The 26,934-nt window shown below is 35.8% G+C and overlaps 1 protein-coding gene across 6 annotated transcripts in view; it reads left to right on the forward strand.

The window, feature by feature from the left end:
• Nucleotides 1-26,934, forward strand: part of LOC138692626 (transforming acidic coiled-coil-containing protein 2-like) — a 302,133-nt gene that overhangs the window by 193,617 nt on the left and 81,582 nt on the right. The window contains exon 1 of one of the 6 annotated variants that reach the window (XM_069815707.1): nt 16,587-16,915. The exons of the other annotated variants lie outside the window; for them this stretch is intronic. Within the exon in view, the coding sequence (XP_069671808.1) occupies nt 16,874-16,915 (42 nt within the window). The 5' untranslated portion in view covers nt 16,587-16,873. Of the gene's footprint in view, nt 1-16,586; nt 16,916-26,934 lie in introns of those variants that run through there. 6 annotated transcript variants of the gene reach the window in all.

Consider the following 26,934-nt stretch of genomic DNA (forward strand, 5'->3'; position numbering starts at 1 on the left):
AACCCCGGAAAAAACCTCAACCAGGTAACTTGCCCCGACCGGAATTCGAACCCGGGCCACCTGGTTTTGCAGCCAGACGCGCTGATCGATACTATTATAATGTCGATGATAGTTTCCTCATCACATTTGAGTTCAATCACCTTAGAAAAGTAACTGTTTGTATCTTATCAAGTCATCGTTTTGTTCATATTTCACTGATAGAATCTGAATCAGACGTATAATCAGCGAGCTTTTATAAACTTTTATGCTCGACCATGCCGAAATGTATTAATTATACACCTGGTAGCAGTCCTTTAATGCATGTCATTAAAGTACAGGTGTTCAGCCAATGACAACTCAGCTTACAGGTGTTCAGCCAATGACAATTCAGCTTTGTACCGTTATAAAACCGCAAGTATCGATTATTCTCGGATATGCAATCGAAAGAGAATTAGCGAAAAGTCACGGAGGCTGGAAATGCAATACTGTCGCAGAAGGTTATGTTCTGTTACTATAATAATTAGCGTTAATTGTAAATAATATTCAAATAAATTCAATTTGTCATCTTGTTTTTCAATGTCGAATTCAATAATCAAGGTTATATTAAGTTTAACGGGATTACATCAAGGTCAATGACATTATTGTTCCTCGGAAAAAATCAATACTTTCGCGTCTGCGCACATCTCACAATTCACGACCTAGAACAAGGCCACTTCCGATCTTGTCAGATACAAATAAAATGTATACATCTGAATACCGGTAATTTCAAGTTAGAAATATGGTCGAGCATAAAAAGTCGTATGAAACTCGCCTATAATGATAATTAAGAAGCTCGTATGAAAATTATGAAACTCGCTTGCGCTCGTTTCATAAACATCCATACTCGCTTCTTAATTACTATCATTATAGGCTCGTTGCATAATGTATTATAATGCCACTAATAGAAAAGCCGACTGTTGACCTACTGCAATTAAATACACATTTATTTCCGAAGTCGTGAGAGATAAGCTTTGAGTTCTCTGCAAATATTGAAACTTGTAACGAGCTGGGAGGGTTGTGTTGGGTTTGCGATTCAGGGATGAGGTGCGCATTGTTCACAGCGGAATAAATTGACTGCGGTTGCTAGCAAGGAGAAACATAGAGTTTGGACGGTTTTACATCTCCTTTTAGAATTCTGGCTGCCAGTTAAGTTTGCAGTAGTTACACGCCGTGAATGGAAAGAGACTTCTCTCCAAGCAGCAGCCACTAGAACAAGACGCTTTATGGTGACCGTAAAATATTGCATTAATAAAAGTAATTCAGGGCGACTCCACATCCTCAGTGTACGCATACATATAGTGTTTATAACATACGTCACCCGTCTTCCGCTTATCTCCAACCTCTTTCCCCGCCCTCATATTTTTCTTCTGGATTTTATATGCGCGTGCATGTCATAGTTTATTAGCAGCTTTCTGTTTTCGGGAGAACAAGACTCGCATTTTCGATTTGTCAGTGAACTTGTAACGAAATACCAGTGCATACCATTCAAGAACGTGAATTTTGCCGTGAAAAATATCATTATCCGCTGCTGTTCCGATGATAATCATAATTTGTCGGTGCACCGAAGATCCGTTTCATGTTATATGCAGTTTTTCCACGTGCATATTCGAAGCATGATCAGTACTACCTCTCAGTGTCAGTTAATACGTAATGCAATGTGTTTTCCATTTACTACTGCTACTGCTACTACTATTACTACTGCTACTACTACTATTGCTACTGCAACTGCTGCTACTACTACTGCAACTGCTGCTATTACTACTACTGCTACTGCTGCTACTACTACTGCTACTGTTGCTGTTACTGCTACTACTACTACTACTACTACTGCTGTACTGCTGCTACTACTAGTACTCCTGCTACTCTACTACTACTACTCCTGCTACTACTGCTACTACTACTACTACTACTACTACTACTACTACTACTACTAGTACTACTCCTGCTCCTGCTGCAGTCGTTCAGAATCTTCTCCTTCTGATCATGTAATTGAGTGTGATGGCGAATTCTACGCGTTTTCTTTTAGTGAGACTCTTTGGTGGTCGTCGCATCCATGATTCACCGTTTGAAACGATTTGAGGGCAGTTCGTCCAACAATTTTGGTCCAGTCTTATGTTTATCCTATGGAAAACTCGTCCAGAAGGACATTTCGTTCAATTCTCATTAGTCCAATATGACATTTAATCCAAAATAAATTAGTCCAACGTAAAATTTCGACCAATCTAAATTTAATTTGCATGTATTTGTACATCATATTAGATTACATAAAATGATGAAACTACTGAATCAACTTACAAGCAAACGTTCTGATGGGGTCAGATAAAAAAAGTTAAATTTTCTTCTTCCACCATGTTAATAATGTTAAAAGAAGTGCTCATACAAATTTTGGCCACTCGACCGCAATTACGAGACCGTACAGAAAGTGATTTTCCCTGAGGCTGTTTACAGAAAAAAACACAATTGCAGGGAAAGATTTGTTGAAAGATATACCGCACTTGTTGCTATAATTGTCAACATATCCCCCACTGGAATTGAGGCATTTGTCATACCATGGGATCAACTTTTGTGTTGTAGAAGTCAGCCGCTTGGGATCGGAACCAGCGTTTGACAGCGTCTGCATACCTCTCTCTCTCTCTCTCTCTCGATCCCATGATATGAGAAATGTCTCAATTCCGTTGGAAAATATGTTGAAAAATAGCTCAACAACTGCTGTGTCTGTTCCAATAAATTTTTCCAATGCAATTGTGTTTTCTTCTTCTGTTAACGGCCTCTGGCGAACTTATTTTTTACGGCCCTCATAATTTTATTGCGGTCGAATGGCCAAAATTTGTATAAGCACTTCTTTTGACATTATTAACATGGTGAAAGAAAGAAGTTTAACTTTTTTATCTGCCCCCATCAAAATGTTTGCTTATTAGTATTCCTCAAAGACTTCTTCCGCTGGGTTTACTTTCAAACGATGTGAGATTAACCGGAGGTATGTTGAATCCGGTTTTCTGCCTTTTATTGGGGATATCGCTGTACTAAGGAGAACATGTGTTCTTGGTTACGCAAATACCGGCTGTTCAGTGGAGCCCTATTGTTCCTTTGGCATCCGAGAAGGCGTGTGATATCCTATTCTCTGCCTCTGCTCCTCCTTCAAGGAGTCAGTGAACCTCAAAAGCTATGGATGATGAGCCAATAACAATTTTGAAGAAGCAGTGGCGGTGCGTCAATAAGAGCACAAGAGCACGTGAACACCTTGTTTCCATTAATGCACGACTAGTTTTATTATTTGATACCGTATTGACGTAATGAGGATGTATAATATCAGAATCGAGTATTTTAAACTTCCCGCATCTTGCATAAACTTCTTATGTAAACTTGGCAACATCCGTTCACGTACAAGCCGTGCTCTTTTCGAGATGGTTACAGGAATTTCACACATGTGCGGGAGAAAATTGTCTTTAGCTGGCCGCTTATGACTCGTCAAGAGCACAAAGCGTTAAGTGAACATGATGAGTATCTATCCTACAGATGTCAGGTGCATCGGTGCCTATCTTTCACGTGCTATATATCGAGGAGGCAATTTAAAAGCCTGTAGATGTCAGCATCTGACTGTAGGAACGTTTACTTTACGTAGATGTGTGTACAGTGCTGCTACGAGAGTGTAGTTTGTGAATTACTATACTTCAGTGTCTGCATAATAGCATAGTTTGGCTTTCAAACACGTGCTTGCTGACTGTGGCGGTGGTATGAATTTAAGTATCTGTATGGTAGTGTATAATATTTAAGAATAATATTTACTGGCATGTATTTATAGTAATCAATCTATGCGAATGGGATTACAGTACTGGTATAGGCTATAGTGTATCAGTGCGTTGTGAATCAAAATATATTACTGAACACGCGTTTGCAAATAACGGGACTGTGGTATGTATTCATTATTAACAAACGTAAACAATGAACTCTGTTCAATGAAATTTGGAACAGTAAAGAACTGGGTAAACTAGCTTACCAGGAAAAATTGGAAATAGAAAGACTGAGTTTCATTATTATTACTCTTATTATTATTATTATTATTATTATTATTATTATTATATGTCGTTTTGAATTTATATACGGTTTTTTTCGATAGTGAAACATTGGAATCATGACATTTCATATTAGACTAAACGTACAATTTCAAATTCTCTTCGATTTATTAACCACAAAATTGTGAACACACACAATATTTTATCACGAGCCGCCACTGAGAAGAAGCATTGTTTTTCCTCTGTCGGTCATTATAATTTCTTCCACTTCAGAACTGAAAATATTGATAATTATTAGAAGTTACTGAACAGTTTAAGCTACTGTGGAACAGAAATTTTAAGTTACTGTGGAAACGGAATGACGTAAGTGTCTTTGTTGTGTTATCTGACTATTTGATGAGACAAAATAGGGTGCGAAGAGGATTGGACGAAATACCATTTCGCTGGCACATTTCTATGGACACCATGTTATTGTTGGTATGGCATAGTTGCGCCCTGCAGTCAATTGGGAGGCCTAGACATGGAATAGTTGCGCCCCAAAGAAATCAGGTAGCAGAATGGACATGGCATAGTTGCGCCCTGAAGAAGTTAGGTAGCAGAATGGACATGGCATAGTTGCGCCCTGAAGAAGTTAGGTAGCAGAATGAACATGGCATAGTTGCACTCCGAAGAAGTTAGGTATCAGAATGGACATGGCATAGTTGCGCTCCGATGGGATAGTACACACGAAAGTGGTTGTCATAAAATAAATAAATTAATCAAAAATATTATAGTGGTAGCTGCACTGAAATCAGGTATCATATGATCAATTTTACTATTTAAAATAACACTTTTTTTTATCGATCACACACAATAAAAGAACTGCAGTTTTTGTTTGTACAACGAAATCTTAACCCTACTGTACAGGGTTTCGCAAATCGAAACTTAAAACCATTGTGAATTATTAACTCTTTACCCTTTTCACTAAACTTAACATTCATTTTAAATTAACCTCACTATACGCCACAAACGGTGTGAAAATCACTAATAAAATGTCAAGATTGCTAAGGCCCCATATTCCAACGACTCACTCAGTTGAATGTATTAGCTAATAAAGTACTTCCAACTCCACGGTGTTCATTTTTACAGTAAGCTATCAATAATCACTGCATAAACAGTAGAAAAACAGTTAATAAAGTACTGCTAGCTTCATGGTGTTCATTTCAATGGTATCGATAATGAATATTAAATCGAATAAGAAATCAATAAGGTTGGTTGATTACGAGGCTCGAGTTCCCGTAATTCTTTTTCTCTACCTATTTCATAGGGGCGCAACTATGCCCACAAAACAGGGACCCTTTTTTATCTGCTGCATCTCACCTGACCGTGGGGCGCAACCATGTTTAGTCAGTTATCCGAAGACAGGTTTGAACCTCACAAGTGACACCAGTAAGGCATCGCTTATGACGTACCTAAGCCAGGAGATAATAGGGTAGGATGGCCAGTTCCTTTCACCTCCTTTGCATACATTGCCGACTACATATTACACTAATCAGACTTCAGATGTATGCAAACAATTGTTCTTCTTCCGACACATATCGTCAAATGAGATGTACTGTCTGATAATCGATGTACAGCAGTGGTAAAAAAAACCGGACCGACCCTTGTAGCTGATTTCAGAGCCTTGTTCACTCTAGAGCGTCGGTGCATATTCCTTGGACCCAAACCACCTGTGCAGCTGAACAACAGCCACGCAGCTGGTTACTGTTTTCGTCCGGTTTTTTTTTTTTTGCCACTGCTGTACATATCAGCCAGAACCTCAATCAGAGATGATCGTCGCTGTATAACTTAGTAATTGATACCGCATCGTTAAATAACCCACTAAAAAAATCTTTATTCTTTGTTAATTCCATTAGTTTATTTTAGTTGATTTACGCAAAAGATTATTTGGATTATATTTAATGAAATATAGCTTTATCTACCAAACTATTGAAGTTTATATTTCCTGCAAGAATTTTTCTGTGCACTGTAGTTTATGAGTGTAGTAATAGAGGCAAATTGAGTATATTCGTACTGCGTCCTGCCACTGTAGTGCCCTGTTGCCGTCTTGTATAAAAATAGACATGAATAGAAGGGAGTAAACTATTGCCACTGCTACTGCCAGAGAAGTGGAGTGAGTAAACAAGCATACTTGATTTTCATCCCTATTCCTCATCTTTCCCCTATACGAGGCATGTCAATTGATGCCCACAGGAGCAAGCGCGCGCTTTAGAGCCCAGGAGAGCCTGAGCGCTTTACAGCGGAAAGGAAAGAGACAGACGAAAGAGGTGGTATATGCCGCTAGGTAGAACTATATTCAGGGATGGCCAGCACTGATTCAATAGATAAAGGGAAGAAAACTTATTAAAACTGTATCCTTGTTAATTTTTAGATTTGCCTGAGAAGTATAAGTGCCTTATAAGAATGTAAGTTTTAATTTTAATGCTCATTTTTCACAAGTTTGTTTTTTTTTATTCAAAAGAAATATTTTCTCAACTTTTCGTATAGAAAAGTGAAATTTTCAGGTATAGGCCTATTTATTTAGTAGCCTTACAGAATGTTTTCGTAAATCTAATATACCGTATATACGTATTACTGAAGATAGTGTATTGAAAATTTTGAAAATATTCGCATGGACATTGTTTGTAAGGAAATGAATTAACAAAGCAACTACTGTTACATCATAAGCAAAAAATATGTGCCCATGTGTTGTAAAAATGTCAGCTCTATAGCTTCAGCAGATTTCGAGAAAATAATTTAATATTCTGATGATAGGAAGTTGCTCACAAATATCAAATGCGATAACAGTTTTGTTATGTAATATTAGTTACACTTAAAACACATGCAGTACCTAGGTAACTTTGCTTTGTACTGTAATATTGTTTAGTTTAGTTTATTGATTACTTTTGTAAGGCTAAAGATACCATCAATATAAATTCCAACTTATCATGTCATACTCAATCTCTTTCTTTGAAATATCACTTTCTTTATGAATCATGTGTTTCATCCACTTAATACAATATAATATTATACTACTATGGAATTTAAGTGAATATTCCTTCTTAACTCTCTATTATGTTATTAAGATTTAAAACACAAGTGCAATATAAAGAAATGAGTGTTAGTACTTTTGTTTTACAGACAATATAGATAATATTAAAGAGAAAGAAGCCATATAAAAATAACGACATAAAATTTCACGTTCCGTTTGAAGTTTGAAGTTTGTGCACCACTGTTTTCTTAATCCAACAGGTTGCTTAGTCATATACACAACCCTTCCTCTTTCCATACTTAGCGCTTGCTGCCCGCGCACGACGTCAAGGTCAGAAAAATGCGCTTGCTTTGACATCACTGGCCTAGGGACACAGAGTAACCAGTATGAGGTTTAGAGTACACGGAGTATAAATGACGTCATGACCCGTGTGGAAGGGTGACTGCAACAGCACAGGTGGGTCCGTAATGTGCATAACCGTTGTTGTGTGTGTTGCAGCTTGGCTATGTACCACTGCCATAGAATGAATAAATGAATAAATCTGTTTTTTCTTCCTACTGGAAAATTTTATATTTTGCACATAGGAATTACGGAACAACGACACTATAATCTGAGACGGCGTTGAAAATGTATTGTATTGTTATTTTAAAACTCTTGTATATCCTTAAATATCAGTCCTATCAAAATTTTGCCCGGAATAAAACTTATCGGAAATAATGTTTAAAGAAACTTTTGTTATGTAACGTTTATCGCAACAATCAATAATAAGCGAGATATTGCGATTTATGTAATTCAGATCCCCTTATAACCCCCTTTCAAATAATGTATTTTGAATGTGATATAGCCTAAAATCTAAGTTACAACGAAATTAAATAAATTCCAATTTTCATCGAAATCCGTTGAGCCATTATCGCGTGAAAAGGTAACAGACAGGCAGACAGACAGACAGACTTAAATATCAGTCCTATCAAAATTTTTCCCGGAATAACACTTATCGGAAATCATTTTTAAATAAACTTTTGTTATGTAACATTTTTCACAAAAATCAATAATAAGAGAGATATTTCGGTTTATTTAATTTAGGCCCCCTTATAACCCCCCTTTTAAATAAAGTATTTTGAATGCCAAATAGCCTAAAATCTAAGTTACAACGAACTTAATTTATGCTCCAATTTTCATCGAAATCCGTTCAGCCATTATCGCGTGAAAAGGTAACAAACATCCAGACAGACATACAAACAAAAATTTCAAAAAAGCTATTTTCGGTTTCAGGATGATTAATTGTACATGTTAACACCAATTATTTTTGGAAAATCGAAAATTGCCAGAAAAATTTCACTTACAGATTTATTATTAGTATAGATTTAGCTAACAGCTAAATTGATGGAATAGTCTTTCGCTCTTTCGCCAAAGATCGCCGCTGAAAAACAGACAAGTAGGAGTGATACAGTTAAGGCTAAGATTTCACAGGTTAAAGCATGCTTATTTGAAGAAGTACACAAAATTTAACTGTCAGCAAAACAACGAAGTAGTGGTGGTGGTGGTAGTAGTGGTGGTGGTGGTGGTGGTGGTGGTGGTGGTGGTGGTGGTGGTGGTGGTGGTGGTGGTGGTAGTAGTAGTAGTGGTAGTGGTGGTAGTAGTAGTAAGTAGTTAGTAGTAGTAGACTGGTTGATAACCATTTCAGAGTGATCAAGCTATACTTCAGGGGCAGTCTTCACTTGGTAATCCGCGCCGTGAAAATGTCATTAGGAGGGCTTTACTGTGACTCTTAAATCTTTAGAGTGATACCACATCTGGTGTTTCTATACGTGCTAAGATTGTGGGACCTGATGTCACAGTGTAGTAGATACGCAGTATATACTAAACTGTGGTTGATAAGTCACTCTGAGTGGGGCGACGCCGAGGTGGGCCTGTCAACTGGAACTTTTCACGGATCTCCCCGAAAGCCAAATGAGCTTCGACTTGCCACCTTCGTTGCTTTGTGTATGATGAAAGACTGTCCGAAAATCATGTCACACAACTAATAGGGTGTGCATTTAGACAAAATTAATAGTTTGTCTCCTATCTAACATATTATTTTCAGTCGACCTGGTTGGCGAGTTGGTATAGCGCTGACCTTCTACGCCCAAGGTTGCGGGTTCGATCTCGGGCCAGGTCGATGGCATTTGAGCTTAAATGCGACAGGCTCATGTCAGTGGATTTACTGGCATGTAAAAGAACTCCTGCGGGACAAAATTCCGGCACATCCGGCGACGCTGATATAATCTCTGCAGTTGCGAGCGTCGTTAAATAAAACATAACATTTTATTATTTTCATTATAATTTACACAGCAGTTACATGTAGCATATATCTATTGTATACAAAACTCTAAGAGATGTCAACCTGTGTTGTGTACGAGTCCCAACTCTCCCACGGTTGTGCGCAAAATTCGTTTACTTTTATCTGCTCCAACCCTTCGCACCCTGACAGAATGTTTTCATGTGATTGATATACGCTGTCTCGAGAATCACATGAGACCAGACTTTTCAGTGATCAGTTTCCCACGTTATTGCGTCTTGTAACTGACGGCTGGGTTCCTTGTCTTGTCTTTTATTGCTATCTGTCTCTCATAATTTGTGAAAATTATGGATAACTAATTGAATTATATAAAATGAATTATAATAGTACATTATGCAACGAGCCTATAATGCTAGTAATTAAGAAGCGAGTATGGATGTTTATGAAACGAGCGCAAGCGAGTATCATCATTTTCATACGAGCTTAATTACCATTATAGGCGAGTTTCATACGACTTTTTATGCTCGACCATATTTCTAACTTGAAATTATTCAGATGTATTCATTTTATTTGTATCTGACAAGATCGGAAGTGACCTTGTTCTAGGTCGTGAATTGTGAGATGTGCGCAGACGCGAAAGTATTGATTTTTTTTCGAGGAACAATAATGTCATTGACCTTGATGTAATCACCTTAAACTTGATATAACCTTGACTATTGAATTCGACATTGAAAAACGAGATGACAATTTGAATTTATTTGAATATTATTTACAATTAACGCTAATTATTATAGTAACAGAACATAACCTTCTGCGACAGTATTGGATTTCCAGCCTCCGTGACTTTTCGCTAATTCTCTTTCGATTGCATATCCGAGAATAATCGATACTTGCGGTTTTATAACGGTACAAAGCTGACTTGTCATTGGCTGAACAGCTGTAAGCTGAGTTGTCATTGACTGAACACCTGTACTTTAAAGACATGCATGAAAGGACTGCTACCAGGTGTATAATTAATACATTTCGGCATGGTCGAGCATAAAAATATAAATTCAAGATTCAGTTGCAAATAAGTTACTGTTTAGTATTTGGCACATTTTATTACATTTTCTTTGTAGTTGTTAACCTGTGTCGATATTTGAATAATACAGACTGGGCAGCTAAACAGTTGATTGAAAGTTTAAATTCTGATTAAGTTATGGAAAGTTCCTATTTTTAGTGTTTTATATATCGCGCCGGTATTGGTAAAGGAATTACGTATAAGTGGAAAGAGAAGCTCGGTAAATTCAAGTATTACATAATAAACAAAATAATGGGGAAAAGTATTGGTAAAATTGGGAGAAAAATTAATCTTAATACTTTTCTTCCAGATCTAGTGCTTTTTCCGCTCCAAGTTTGGTACCTTTTATTTTTCACTGGTAGAGACCCTGGTCTAGCGATAGGTTTGGAAGTAAATCCTGAAAAGACAAAGTAGGCCTATATGATTATGTTTCGTGACCAGAATATTATACGAAATGGAAACATAAAAATTGGAGATTTATCCTTCGAAGAGGTGGAAAAATTCATATATCTTGGAGCAACAGTAACAAATATAAATCACACTCGGGAGGAAATTAAACGCAAAATAAATATGGGAAATGCGTGTTATTATTCGGTTGAGAAGCTTTTGTCATCTAGTCTGCTGTCAAAAAAAAAAACTGAAAGTTAGAATTTATAAAACAGTTATAGTACCGGTTGTTCTCTATGGTTGTGAAACTTAGACTCTCGCTTTGAGAGAGGAACAGAGATTAAGGTGTGTGAGAATAAGGTTGGAAAATATTTGGAGCTAAGAGGGATGAAGTTACAGGAGAATGGAGAAAGTTACACAACGCAGAACTGCATGCATTGTATTCTTCGTCTGACATAATTAGAAACATTAAATCCAGACGTTTGAGATGGGCAGGGCATGTAGTACGTATGGGCGAATCCAGAAATGCTTATAGATTGTTAGTTGGTAGACCGGAGGGAAAAAGACCTTTGGGGAGGCCGAGACGTAGATGGGAGGATAATATTAAAATGGATTTGAGGGAAGTGGGATAAGATGATAGAGACTGGATTAATCTTGCACAGGTTAGGGACCGATGGCGGGCTTATGTGAGGGCGGCAATGAACCTCCGGGTTCCTTAAAAGCCATTTGTAAGTAAGAGACCCTGGTCTTCGAGTCTTCTTTTCGCTGTGGACTAGAACCGCTCTTGGGCAGATTACCTGATTGAGTTTTCCGGGTTATCTCTCGATTATAAGACGAATATCAGGTAATCTCTTGGTGCTTTCTACGACTCATCTCACTATCATCAATTCGTTGATGCTAGATGATCGCTCGTGCTGATGGTATGATCTTTTTCACTACCATCAAGATACTGCTGCCATTTAACTGAACTGGGCAGAATAATTTACTTGTAAGCTAGCGTTTGAAATGAACTCCGCCTAGTACAGTGCTACATCCAGTCTAACATTTAATTACCATAATTTGACTGTAAACATGGCCTAACCCTTCATCTTAATGGCTTATCGCCTGCAACAAATTAACTTCGTAATTGCTTCATTAAGTGCTTCGCATTATATTTGTTCTGTATTGAATAGCCTGCCCATGAGGTAATCCTACTGTATAGTCCGGGTCAGCTTACTTCATACCCTAAGGATGAAACCTAACCATTTTTCCCCCCATTGCTACATATGCTAGTGGATTGTGGTGATTTTCTAGTTTGCAGGTTGAATTTTCTTTTGCCAACTTCGTTTCGAATTTCGATACTGACAAATGCTACAAATGGTAGTGATTTTGTAACTGGTATGTTGGCAGCTGAGACAAATATCGACAATATTTGCCGGTACCGGAGTTCCATGAAATTAAAATTGTACTAGATTTCTGAACCGGTTACTGGAAGCTAGTGAAATTTGAACATACTAATAATTAATTAATAAAACTATTAATATTATTACATATTAGTTATTTTATGTGTTGCGTTGTGGTTATAATTCAAGACTATAGTCAGGTAAGTTTTCGGAGTTAGTACTAATAATGTCATGTCGTCAAACAAAACACATTTTTAGGTTAGGTGTCGTAAGTCAATTGTTCAGTCAAACCAATGAATTTCGTTATTGCCAGACAAAATACTTGACATGTTGATTCCTTTACCGTATAGTTTGCCTACGAAAATATGTTACAAATTATTGAATGATTTAGAATAACCTTCCAACATAAAGTATGATAAGTAAATACATGTCATTTAGTACGTAGGACCGTGTGATATCTAGTAACAGTTGGCAACACTGACAAGACGGCAATATTTGTTGTTTAGGAACTGTTCTTATGTGATCCTCACTATAGTAGTACAAATTACATAAACCCCAGAATGGCGTCCAGTCGTTGCTCGTTCGGTTAGCTGACTTCTTCATCCGCGTAAGATTTGTGGTTAGAAAGCGATTGCCTCACAGGCCCGCTTCCAAGTTTTATTCATTTCTCGCACCATTCTAATCCCACCATTGATTCATTATTACCATATCGAGGCTTTGTTCACAAAATAATATTATTTGTTGCTGAAATAAACTGATAAATAAGGAATTACAATTAAGGGGTTAGGTACAGCTTAAAGGAGTAAAATTTTGGAAATATTCAACATTTTTTTTCTCCATTAGTGTATTTTGTTACTGATTTTAATACAGGGTTATTCAAAAAGAAAGAGATTTCAAATATTTATTTCAAACAAACTATAAACAGTAGAAACACTTGCCGCACACCATTGAATAGAGGAAGGTTTAAAGTTTTATAGCCCAAGAGGTTGCAAGCTTTCAACATGCGCATCATGTGTTGCGCGACAGACATCAGAACTGTGGTCCATTTCTTGCTACACAAGAATCAACTGGTCCCTAGTTATGGAATTCATGACTTCAATAATTGGATGTCGTAGATCTTGAAGAGTAGCAGGGAGGTGTTGTACAAACAACCTGTCTTTTATGTACCCTACAGATAAAAATCACAGGGGGTAAGGTCGGGGGATCTGGGGGACCACACACGATGAACACGATCTTCTCCACCTCTTCCAATCCAACATCCCGGAACGGTGTCGTTCGGATAATGTTCCACTAAAAAACGTTCATACACTTTCTTTACAGAAACGGCGCAAAAAACATTCGTGCATGTTCGACAGCTACGCAAGGATTTTCAGTCCCTCATATTGGGACTGGCGAGTAACTGCGGCAGACAGGCCGTTGCTGTTTCCGCTTTGCTTACGGCCCCCGGATCGAGCATCACGTGTAACCAAATAAAAAAAAAAAAAAAAATTGAATCTTCCTCTATCCATTGGCGTGCGGTAAATGATTCTATAGTCCCGTCGCTCTAATTTCCGGCAGCCAATCGCGTTGCAGGTCGCCTACATTTAAACGTGTGCGTCTTGTGATTCGCTGATTCATTTCTTAAGGCTCGATAAATACTTAATATAATCGCCCGCCATTTTAGCTCTTTCGTTGGCGTTCGCAGAAAGCACACGAAGACGTTATTTGCCGCTCAATTATTTGCTGAATTACATTGCGTTTGATTTATTATCATAGGAGCTATGACATGATAATGTTTAACGGTGTGGCAAATGGATTCCTCGTATAGTAACTTGGCAACGTAAGAACAAAAATGGCGAACGATACTACCTACTAAGACTTTATAGAGCCTTCACTTTCAAACACGTAAGCAAAGAGGCGGAGTCACGCCGGAAATAACAGCGTCGGGACTATATAGTGTTTATACTTCGTTTAAAATACATATTTGAAATCTGCTCTTTCTTTTTGAATAGTCCTGTATAATAAATATGAAAATAAATCCAATGCGCACATGTGCCGACAACAATTATTTTTACTCGAGTTAACCTCCGAAACTTGATTTTCTGTTAAAATATGTATAATTTAACTACAATAAAAGTCATAAAAGCATAAAACAAATTTCTCTGTAGTAAGAGAGACAGTATTATAAAAAAGTATCCTTTGGGGTCGGTAGCTGCCCCCCCCCTTCATTGGTATGCGACTCTTAAAATTACTATTTCGTGATCTGATCAGGAATGTTCAACACTCGAATTTCAGCTAAAATAAGTTGAGGGATACACCATGTACATCAACGATTTCACTTCTTTTACGCACACGTCCAATATACAGAGGTGTGAAAATTATTAGAATAATCTTAATTTTAAAGGTTTTTTAATAGTTCCTTCACAAATATTCATTGAATTGATGAATATTGGTATATAATATTGCTATACTGATGTAGGATATATTTACTACTAACAATGCCGGAAAGCATTGTTGTACATTGGTATTTTTCTTATTTTACAATTGTTATGGGAATTCATAAATTATTATATTATGTTGGCGGAATTGGAAACATAAAAAATTAATTAAGAAATGCTTTAAACAAATTGTTCTTGGCGTTTACATTGTTGTGAAGGTTCAAATGAACGTATACATCTGTTTTGTGCATATAATTTTTTATGTTTCCAATTCCGCCAACATAATATAATAATTTCTGAATTCCCATAACAATTGTAAAATAAGAAAAATACCAATGTACAACAATGCTTTCCGGCATTGTTAGTAGTAAATATATCCTACATCAGTATAGCAATATTATATACCAATATTCATCAATTCAATGAATATTTGTGAAGGAACTATTGAAAAACCTTTAAGATTAAGATTATTCTAATAATTTTCACACCTCTGTAACATCAACTGAACCACCAACCACTAAAACATTCAAATTTGAAAATTATACTTTCAATAATTGTTTCTTTTAAAATTATTCATGTTTATTTTTATTTCATCATCGTTAATTAAAACGTTTCTTGTTTATTTCATCATCCCTAATTAAAACATTTCTAAGACTTGTAGGTTATGTTTGTTATAGCTTCTGCTATATGACATTATGGATAGTCACGTATCAGTGATTGTTTAATACTAAGATTTATTGAAAATCATCTGTCAAGTGACGTTGATTACTGGGATACGGGTAATTGAAGTGGAATGCAAATGTTTTAATAAAAATGAAACTGAATCAACAAAGCCTTCTTGACTAGTAACCGTCCACAGAGTTCAATGAAGATTCCATAGTTGGCACAACTGATAAGAAAACATAATCATAAAACACTACTGCCATCTAGCGTAATGTTGAGATGGTACAATAATACATTAGAGAGACAGTTGTATTTTCGTAAGCCAATTCATATTTTATTGTATTGGAGTACTTTGTTACTTCTAATCTTTATATACTTTCTTGTAATTGTGTAATAGTCAATTAAATCCCACTCGAGTTTTGATTTTCTCTAGATAACTCAAAACCTCTAGTGAGATTACTTACTTACTTACTGGCTTTTAAGGAACCCGGAGGTTCATTGCCGCCCTCACATAAGCCCGCCACTGATCCCTATCCTGAGCAAGATTAATCCAGTCTCTATCATCATATCTCACCTCCCTCAAATCCATTTTAATATTATCTTCCCATCTACGTCTCGGCCTCCCTAAAGGTCTTTTTCCCCTCCGGCCTCCCAACTAACACTCTATATGCATTTCTGGATTCGCCCATACGTGCTACATGCCCTGCCCATCTCAAACGTCTGGATTTAATGTTCCTAATTATGTCAGGTGAAGAATACAATGCATGCAGTTCTGGGTTGTGTAACTTTCTCCATTCTCCTGTAACTTCATCCCTCTTAGCCCCAAATATTTTCCTAAGCACCTTATTCTCAAACACCCTTAACCTATGTTCCTCTCTCAAAGTGAGAGTCCAAGTTTCAACCATAAAGAACAACCGGTAATATAACTGTTTTATAAATTCTAACTTTCAGATTTTTTGACAGCAGACTGGATGATAAAAGTTTCTCAACCGAATAATAACAGGCATTTCCCATATTTATTCTGTGTTTAATTTCTTCCCGAGTATCGTTTATATTTGTTACTGTTGCTCCCAGATATTTGAATTTCTCCACTTCTTCAAAAGATAAATTTATTACTGTTGATAACTTTTCCTCATACTTCTGCGAGTGAGAAAATAGAGTGGGAAGAGGGAGAAGCCACACGGGTGTCACCGCCTCTGCCCAGACTCCGGGAGTTATTAGGAAAGGGGGGGGGGATTTACCTCGGCATGAGGAGCTTTTCAGAAATCACGCGTCCGGGGTGACTGTTCCGCGACTCTTTGTCAGTCTACTATTGAAAGGTCAGCTGTGCGTGTCCATTCAAGGCGCGGACGTGTGTCACGTGAGCGCGTTGCCATAACAGGTGAAACGCAGGATGTGTCAAAATTGGACATATTTTGTGGTGCCGGCTGCGTCGAACACACGTTTTTATCAGAGCTAATTGAATCGGATATCTTGATGAGACGGACATTTTGGCTTACGCTCAATGCTGCATCGTTATATTTAGTAAGCTGGCAGCTATTTGCACTCGTGGGGCGCCGCCGTCCTAGCTACCGCAACGCAACTGCGAGTCAGTTGGTCTCTGCATGTGTCAGGTGCTAATTTGTGTGTGTCCAGCCCGCGCGGAATGGACTTCCTCAACAGGATTTTACAACGAAAATCCGGCAAGGTACTGTACAATTAAACTGATGTTAGTCTCTGCTTCGTATCTGAGCATCGGTATTTTGTAGTTCCGCGAGATGATGGCCTGCAAATAGTGTCTATCTTTAGATTTGTGTTATGCCATCAGGCTACTAAGATTAGCAAATTTGCGTAGCAGAAATAATTCGTTGCATCCACGCAAGTGACAGAACTAGTACGAGTGATGGTTTTTTCATGTATTTAGTGAATAGAAAAAATGAAAGTTTGAACATAATAAACTTAGAATTTAATAATGTTAATGTGTGTAATGATTGGGAGAAGTACACCTTTGTGGATTACAAAAAAAAAATACATTTTTCAATTTCTTTCTTTCTTTCTTTCTTTCTTTCTTTCTTTCTTTCTTTCTTTCTTTCTTTCAACATTAATAAACTTAGAATTTAATAATGTTAATGTGTAATGATTGGGAGAAGTACACCTTTGTGGATTAGAAAAAAAATACATTTTTCAATTTCTTTCTTTCTTTGAACATAATAAACTTAGAATTTAATAATGTTAATGTGTAATGATTGGGAGAAGTACACCTTTGTGGATTAGAAAAAAATACATTTTTCAATTTCTTTCTTTCCTTTCTTTCTTTCTTTCTTTCTTTCTTTCAACATGAATAAACTTAGAATTTAATAATGTTAATGTGTAATGATTGGGAGAAGTACACCTTTGTGGATTAGAAAAAAAAATTCATTTTTCAATGTCTTTCTTTCTTTCTTTGAACATAATAAACTTAGAATTCAATAATGTTAATGTGTAATGATTGGGAGAAGTACACCTTTATGGATTAGAAAAAAATACATTTTTCAATTTCTTTCTTTCTTTGAACATAATAAACTTAGAATTCAATAATGTTAATGAGTAATGATTGGGAGAAGTACACCTTTGTGGATTAGAAAAAAATAAATTTTTCAATTTCTTTCTTTCTTTCTTTCTTTCTTTCTTTGAACATTAATAAACTTAGAATTTAATAATGTTAATGTGTAATTTTTGGGAGAAGTACACCTTTGTGGATTAGAAAAAAAAATACATTTTTCAATGTCTTTCTTTCTTTCTTTCTTTGGACATAATAAACTTAGAATTTAATAATGTTAATGTGTAATGATTGGGAGAAGTACACCTTCGTGGATTAGAAAAAAAATACATTTTTCAATTTCTTTCTTTCTTTCTTTCTTTCTTTGAACATAATAAACTTTGAATTCAATAATGTTAATGTGTAATGATTGGGAGAAGTAAACCTTTGTGGATTAGAAAAAAAATACATTTTTCAATTTCTTTCTTTCTTTTTTCTTCCTTTCTTTCTTTCTTTGAACATAATAAACTTAGAATTCAATAATGTTAATGTGTAATGATTGGGAGAAGTATACCTTTGTGGATTAGAAAAAAATACATTTTTTAATTTCTTTCTTTCTTTCTTTCTTTCTTTCTTTCTTTCTTTCTTTCTTTGAACATAATAAACTTAGAATTTAATAATGTTAATGTGTAATGATTGGGAGAAGTACACCTTTGTGGATTAGAAAAAAATACATTTTTCAATTTCTTTCTTTCTTTCTTTCTTTCTTTCTTTCTTTCTTTCTTTCTTTGAACATAATAAACTTAGAATTCAATAATGTTAATGTGTAATGATTGGGAGAAGTACACCTTTGTGGATTAGAAAAAAATACATTCTTCAATTTCTTTCTTTCTTTGAACATAATAAACTTAGAATTCAATAATGTTAATGTGTAATGATTGGGAGAAGTACACCTTTGTGGATTAGAAAAAAAAATACATTTTTCAATTTCTTTCTTTCTTTCTTTCTTTCTTTCTTTCTTTACAGAATACATGTTTTTTATTATGGTGGAAACATTTCTTAGATGCCTTTAATATATCTTGAAATATGCCCCCTTTAACACTGGCTTATGTCAGTTCACCTGTACCGTTAAATATATCCTTTGTCGCTCATTTTCCGAAACGTCGAATTTCGTATTTGTTTTTCCTGATAAATTTTTAAAAAGTCTTAGATATTTTGATGAAAAGATGCATGCTTTTGTGTTTTTGACATTTTAAAAATTATAAGCTTGCTCTGGCATTTGGTTTGTTTATTATAACCAGCTGAAGTTGACACAGACATGGTCATACGAACCTGCAATACCATACTTTTTAGACAAGTATAATCTGAATTTTATCGAAGTAACTGGTCTCGTTTTTGGTTCACGTGAATGGAGAGGAACTTTAAATTAGAGAAGTGTTTACAAAACAACATTCTAGTATCGACGGCTGAGAACCAGGCTATTCTAAGTTCAACTTTTTATAAGAAAGAAATCTGTATTTCATTGTGTTCCAGTTCTTGTCTGCATATATGAATCGAACAAAATTGTAAATATTCCTCTCCATAAGGTTGTTATGAAGATATTCCAAATTGTTTCATGAAGCTTTGAATGTCAGCATCTTAAAATAGCTCTTCTGAAAAAAAGATAGTAAAATGGACTTGGAACAGTCAGGTCTTGGGCCATCGATATGTAGGGTATAAAGCACTCAGTTGCTACATTAAGAAATTGTTTACTATATATGATATTCAAGATTTTTAGGCGAAATGTGAGAGGAGTAATGTATTTTCTATTTTTATAAAAACCGACATTTATGAATTAATCTGTGTCAAATGGCAATCCCGATTTGAGTCAGACATAAAGTAAGTAGCTTAGTGGAAAGTACCCGGGAAACTTATGATTATACAATTTTCTGAACGAATTACTGTCAATTAAAAACATTTTTTTTTTTAATATTGAAAATGCAGAATAAACAAAAGGAATGTATTGCAACTTTGCCAAATGTCGTTTATCCATAATTGAAAGACACTGAGATGCGTATAAAATTTTTAATTGAACTTAATTTATGCAATTGGAAATGCATACGTTCCCTTTAATATGCGTGCAGTATACAAAATCAAAAATCTTGCCGCTAATTGTTTCAACTGAGGATATAACAAAACTTGCATAAAATGTTTCTCCCAGGAACTTTGCTCATGTCAAGAGAAATATTTAATATGAAATGTAATTGACTTGTCACGTAATATGATATTTTAATGTGCCCACAGAAATAAGTATTGTTGAACTTAATCATTACGCATCCTGGATATGAGCGAGATGTGCTTTTAAAGTTAATCGAAATACAGTAATACTCATCTTAGTATTCGTGAAAAAGTAGTTCAACACAAAGTTAAAAAGAAAGCAGAGGAGATAACAGATTATCAGTTTGCCCTACTGTCGACGAATGACCATAAACCAGTCTGAAAGACAGAAGCCTCAGTTTAATGCTTATGATTGTGATGGCAATAATAGTAATAGTAATAATAATAATAATAATAATAATAATAATAATATTTATAATGTACAGAAATCTAAATAGAAAAATTCAATCAAATGGAGTACGTCATACTATGTCACACATCATTCTACAAGAAGTAGGTTAGGGAAGTCTCTATGTAATAGGCCTATGGCAATGTTACTGAACAGTAAATTAGCCAATCCATGTGCAAGAAAGTAAAAGAAATCTTGAAGTTAGATGTAAAAATAAATCATGTGGCAAGCTGGCTCTGTATCTTGCAGACCACTAATTTCAACAGGAATAGTTACTGTTACCTTCATCAGGCGTTTAAACTCTTCAAACTTGAATCGCCTGACGTCAGTGATTCAGGAATCCGCTGTTATCCTCGATGCCTGCCATCCGGTGTAGGTATTTTCAGTACTTTATTATAATGTATGCACTCGTGTATTGCACAATCTCTAGAAAAATTAGGGTAAATGTAATAATAATAATAATAATAATAAATTGCAGTTACATGATTACAAGTGATTGCATAATATGTTAGTACTAATTTCCTGAACTCATTAGAAGTGGAGACATAAGCTTATCACAAGGAAATAATCTCTCTTTCCCTCCCCCTCCCCCTTCCCCTATCCCCCTCTCTCTCTCGTCATTGATCTACATTTGTCCTGTATTGTATTAGATAATTAGAAGATGGCAGACATGTTGAAAACGACTAGATATCATATTTGTAGAGGAAATTGGATGAACAGTACGGTTGATAGTGGTATACAATTATAGTGTTCAAGAAGCCAAGGAGCCTTACGTGTGTTTTTCTCGTATATTGGGTTTACCTGCGTTGCCTTTAAAGGTGACAACATGGATAAATATATAATAGGATGCGAAACTGCGGTCAGCACCATCTAGATTTGGTGCGCCCGACGTCGTAGGTGGTGAACATTAGAACTACGTGTTGGGTACATTACTGAGAGTTCTCTATTTATCCGTTCGAGATATTGTATAGGAGAGTCGAGGAGAGAAGATGGCGGACTGAAACTTACTAATAAGTGAACATAAAGTGATACGTGTGTGTATAAGCAGTGTATGTTAAACAGTGATGTTTATGGACGTTTTAAAAATAGTGTTGAATGTATTGTAAAGTAATAGTAATATAATAAATTGAACTATCTACGTAGTTCTTGCAGACTTTTCCATTGTGCTGTACAATAAATACCCAAAGAATACAATCCCAATTATCTAACCTTTTGCTTTACTTTTTGTCTCTGTCTGGTTATATTTTAATCGGGTAGTGTAAAACACATCGTCTCTTTTATCTTCCTGTTGGCTCCGGTAAGAATTTTCAGTAGAATATGCTGTGAGGAATAAAACTGTAAATGTTTTATTTTAAATTGGGTTAGGTTTGAATATCGATGAGGGTGGGAGGGAATACTTTCTGCACAGTTTAACATTTTCGTCACCAGGTGCGCTGCTAAATGCATGGAGTAATTACTCTTTTCGCTACTTGGTGCGCTGCTATTTGTAATAACGCCTCTCCCAAAAATAGATGGCAGCAAGATCAATTTCTACAACAGCGCCTCTAGTATGTGTTACGAGAAACTCATTAAGTTTCGCATCCTATTATATATTTATCCATGGTGACAATATGTCCATCGCATGGCCGCTCAGAAGAGTGAGGATCGATTATTATTCATTCATGGATTACTGCATGTGTAAATTGCAACGTGAAGCGCGAAAACATCCTGATGGATGTTTTTACGAGTCCCTTCTTAGTAACGCATTTTTTTTGTATCTAGTATGTGTGGGACGGACTAGCCGTATCGCAAGTAGTCGCTGCTTTCCGTTACGATCAGTCTGTGGTTAAATTACAGACCTGAAAACTTTCCTACACATTACGCGATAGCCCAAGACTACGTTCTCTCGCAGTGAAACAATATTAGTCGCCTGGATTTGAAGGGTTCACACGTTTTTATGTTGTTTTTTCATCATCATTATTATTATTATTATTATTATTATTATTATTATTATTATTCTACCTAAAGGGGACAAGGAACTGGCCACCCTATCCCATTTTAGTTGTCCCATGAATGATGTCTTATTGCTGTTACGAGGTTCAAACCTGTCTTCGGACAGTTGACGAAACAACAAACGTTCTACCTAACTCTCATCTCTGAACATATATAACAGATTGGCCATCCCATGTTAAAAACGGTAACATGTGGGAGAGAACAACCACCAGGATCGCCACCGTCGATTGAGAACAACCGCTAGATGGAAGTACAGTTGCTCCATGCAATTCAAATGAGAATTATAACGTGACTTCTTATACAGTAGCTAGATGGCAGCGTAGTGAAATTGATAAAATGTGTTGCCTTTAAAGTCTATAAGGCTGAGCAATCTGTAATATATGTGAACAGGGATCCCATCTCTCATTTCGTCTCTCGTAAGTTGGCAGGTCTCACGTTGCGACGTGATAGTTATGTATGACGTAAGATGTTTAGTTCAGTATTTTGCCGATATGGCTGAACGCTTAGTCGCCTAATATGTACAAGAAATGGATACGCTGTGTTTCTCTAATGGTGTGGAATCAGCACTCGTGAGTCCACCTATACAACCCAGGATATTACATTCACAACGAACAAATAGCTATCTATGTCCTAGACAGAATTCGAACCCACTATCATGGGTTCCACGCGTTAGTAAATCTGTGTGTATTTAACCTTTGCATATATTACGAGTTGCGAGAGAGAAAAAGGCAAGAGTTAGGCCTACGTGTGAACTACTACATTTGACATGAACATAATATATCAGTCGCATGATGTGAGCATTTAGAGACGCCGTGTATTCCATTAATAGTAATATGCGTTACAAGAGCGGTATGTTGAAGTTTTCATGTTCGAGGAAAAGTTTGAAAAAGCGAAACGCAGTTGAACTTTTTTAATTTCCGAGAATTGAAAGAAAACATACCGATCGTGTATCGTACATTATTTTGTGCGAAGATCGTTTATTACATACCTGAAAGAGGAATTTCTAATTAGTTGCAATGAAATCACCATCTTGGTTTCTGTTCAATGACGGCAAATTAGCAAAACAAAAATATATCTTCAACATTGTTGCTTTAAAATGTTTTCTGTGTTTACTATACTCCAGCAGGCTGTGATATACGTCTGTCTTTTTTTCCCCCAGTCTATGATGAGTCTGGAATCTTGTTGATTTTTTCACGGCTTCCTTAATGTTACTTGCATCACGAATGCAGTAACTTTAGTGGAGTTGTAGAGTTTACTTAATTTTTGCAAATATTTAAAAACAATAATTAACAGTGCAATTTAGGTGAAATTGCAGTGGTAAGTTTCCAATTTATAATTATTACTATATTGAATGTCTCTAAAAATAATATGTTAAAAGCCTAAAGCAGTAAAATCAATATGTCACTTAAGCGGTAAGAAGAGGGAAATAGTTATGTGTGTTCGGTTGGGAATACTGAATGTGGAATTTTAGACTTGCCGCGGGTTGGTTTTGTGCGGAAACCAAGCAAATACACACGATCGCGCACGAAAGTTCTTTGTAGTCGTCAAGAAAAATATGTAAATTATTGGGATTTAACTCTGTTAGTGAGTGTCATACGAAAACATGAATAAAGTGTACGAACATTACCTAATCCAGTTCATCCTCACAACTTGTCTAGTACTTGTCTCAGAATGTGATGTTTTATCGCGTGTTTTCTATACATACGTCATGACGTGAATGTTTCAATCCGAAGTATTTTAACTGTGTTCTATATTCTGAACATTGGCTATTTAATATAGTAATTTTGCTTTGAAAAAGAAATGGTTAAAAAATTAGGCCAAATTTTACATTTATTTGTGAGAGGCCTAAAGTAATAAAAAGTGTTGTATTTAGTCTTTCAAATGCGCCAAACCGCAAATCTCAATTATATGTAGACACAAAGTTCCAAGTGAGTTTATGTAACAGTGCGCGCATAATTTGCGTAATTTAAATAGTCATAATTACACAAATAATTAATAATTGTGAAAATAAAACAATATGGGCTCCTTATTTGATGTCTGGAATTCATGAAAAAAAAATCGAACATTTACGAGAAGGTCGTGTTTTATAGCTGTGCGATTTGACGTGGAATGACTCATATACCTACATAAGCCTTCTAGAATATGAAATTCGTTTAATATTTGGGATAATGAAGATTTGGGCCTCCTTGCGATACATTTGAGATTAATATATTGTAACGCTTTATTGTGAAATGCGTAAGTTACATCTTCATTCTGTAATTTATAATAGGTTATACAGGGTGACCTTTTTGCTCAGCAAAGGAATTTTACAATGTTACACTTGTTCGAATCAAATTGCTGAACATTTGAAAGGCAAAACTGAAATTCTTTCAATCATTAATTATCATAATACACTGCTCTCTGAAATTGACTGAGCATATTAGCAATTAAATCAATGGCTTTCCCAAACGCTTCATGTAAAACAGTTTTTGTCTCGAAAAAGAAGCAAAAACGAGCAAAATTGTATTGAACGTTTTTGTTTGAAATATCTGAAAGAATAACCCCCTGAAATTAATGACATTAATTACGGTTCACTCTGTATATACATCACGTTTTGTTCTTAGCTGTGTATTATTTATTTGTTATACATTATGCATTTTATTGCGAACTCACTTTAATAGTAGTTAATAGTACATTTGCTATAATTAATGACAGTTCCATGTTGACCTTGCGTGCTTTATGTATGGGTTTGATTGCTAGCATTTCCTCTTAAACTTTTCATGTTGAAATAAAACAATTGAACTTGTTAAAAAAATATGACTTATTAGCAAGCTTCGAGACTTGGGACCCGATAGAATAAGTTTACTGTGAATGTACTGTACTATATGTTGTTGACTCACTGCAGGTAGTGAAAGGTAGAGATGTGTTGAGGGAACAACGTTGCTATTTAGAATAGAGTACGGTAGTATGGGGGAACACAAACATGTACATTCTGAAAGTAAATATACATTACGCAATGATAATGTCAAAAGAATGTGAAAAGTATTTATTCTTCTGTCTTTTATAAGCATTTCTGTTTAATTATACACATTGTTAATGGTGGAAATAAACATGTAGCAATATTAATTTCTTCATTTATCCTATTCGTTGTCTTTAGGAAGTGCAGTTACAGTACCGAATTGCAATGTACTACAAGATATATTTTCAGTGTCTCAAACGTAAATATTTTTCGCTTATCTGCCAAACACAGTGTGTATTGTGAAAAGCTGCGCTCTACGTGATAGAAGCAAAACGAAGAAACATAACATCATTGCAGTCTCTAAGAGACAGTCCAGTAATTTGCTGTTTATGTTACACAATGTTCCATAACCGTTATTTTTACATAAAATTGATTTCCACTTCTGTGTTACACGTTCAGTAACCGGTGTACTTGGTATCTCATTAAATATCTGTGTAATTTTCTCAACTAATTTGAGGCTTCCGGCATCTCTTGCTCTGACTTTTTTAATAGTGTAATAGTTTCAGACACAGTTTGAAAATAGGTTTGTATGAAAACCAAATTATTCATCAGAACCTCCAAATCCAGAGCGTTTTCCTTTGCGTATTTGTTGGCATTCATTCCAACACCCCACCCACTGTACGCTTTACCACTATACTCAGTACGCCTTTATACGCATTTCCCACTGAACTGCTCTATCGGGTCCGAAGTCTCGAAGCCTGCTTATTAGTATTGACTATCAGTAAGCTTAGTGATGAGCTGAAAGACGTTTGTGTGGAATTGCCATGCACAGTTTTTAAATCCAGCACTGTACAGACTATGAGCTTGGTGCTTCACTTCAGTCAGTCCCTACCCAAGACAAAACACAGCTGACAAATATTGATGCCCCAGACGATCATATTCCTCTGTAATGAAATGTGTTGCAGTTTGTTATGGTGAAAACACACGCAGTCTGTGCATGTCATCAACCTTGGTATTACCACTTTGCCTCGTCAGAGCAGTGTTTGCGTAGGAGAGGAACGAAAACATACAAAGAATTGCTTGGCGTCGGATATTGAATTCATCGAAAATATCTATTAATAATTGAAAGAATTGTCTTTGTTGCAAGGTGTATTTTATTTACTTATTTATTTATTTATTTCATCAATCTGTGTTCACGTCATGGCGGATTAGATGTATTCCAGTTCTTAATCCGCCATCACTCTCAATACAAATATAACAAAAACTAATACATAATGAACCTATAAGTATAGCTCTTGTATTTAAAACTCCTACCTTAGCTTTTTCATTTTTATGCTCAATCTCTTAAGAATTATTCTGTTAACTTCATTGACTACTCTTCGTAGTTTCTTATCGTGTGACTACTCAACATTTATAATTCCATCTCCGTTAGAGCTTTGACTTTCTCTTCCCATCTAATTTTAACTCTAAAAAAAAATTTCCTAATTTATGCAGATTGCTGGCGTTTAGGTGACCATTCATTTTTTTATAAGCTACTATAGCGTTTATTTGTAGAAATTTTTTATCCACCCAACTATGTCTCAAATCATTCGTTGCCTGACACTTTAGCGCAATATGCATTGCGTCTTCGGCTAGTCCACATAAAGGACATTTATCCTTCTCTACGTTCCCTCTCTTATTCTTGAGTCTCCAGATACCTAATCTCCATCATGCCATTCCTGTTCTCTCTTCCCT

The sequence above is a fragment of the Periplaneta americana genome, chromosome 2 (genome assembly GCF_040183065.1).
Source record: "Periplaneta americana isolate PAMFEO1 chromosome 2, P.americana_PAMFEO1_priV1, whole genome shotgun sequence".
In the NCBI taxonomy this organism is placed as follows: Eukaryota; Metazoa; Arthropoda; class Insecta; order Blattodea; family Blattidae; genus Periplaneta; species Periplaneta americana.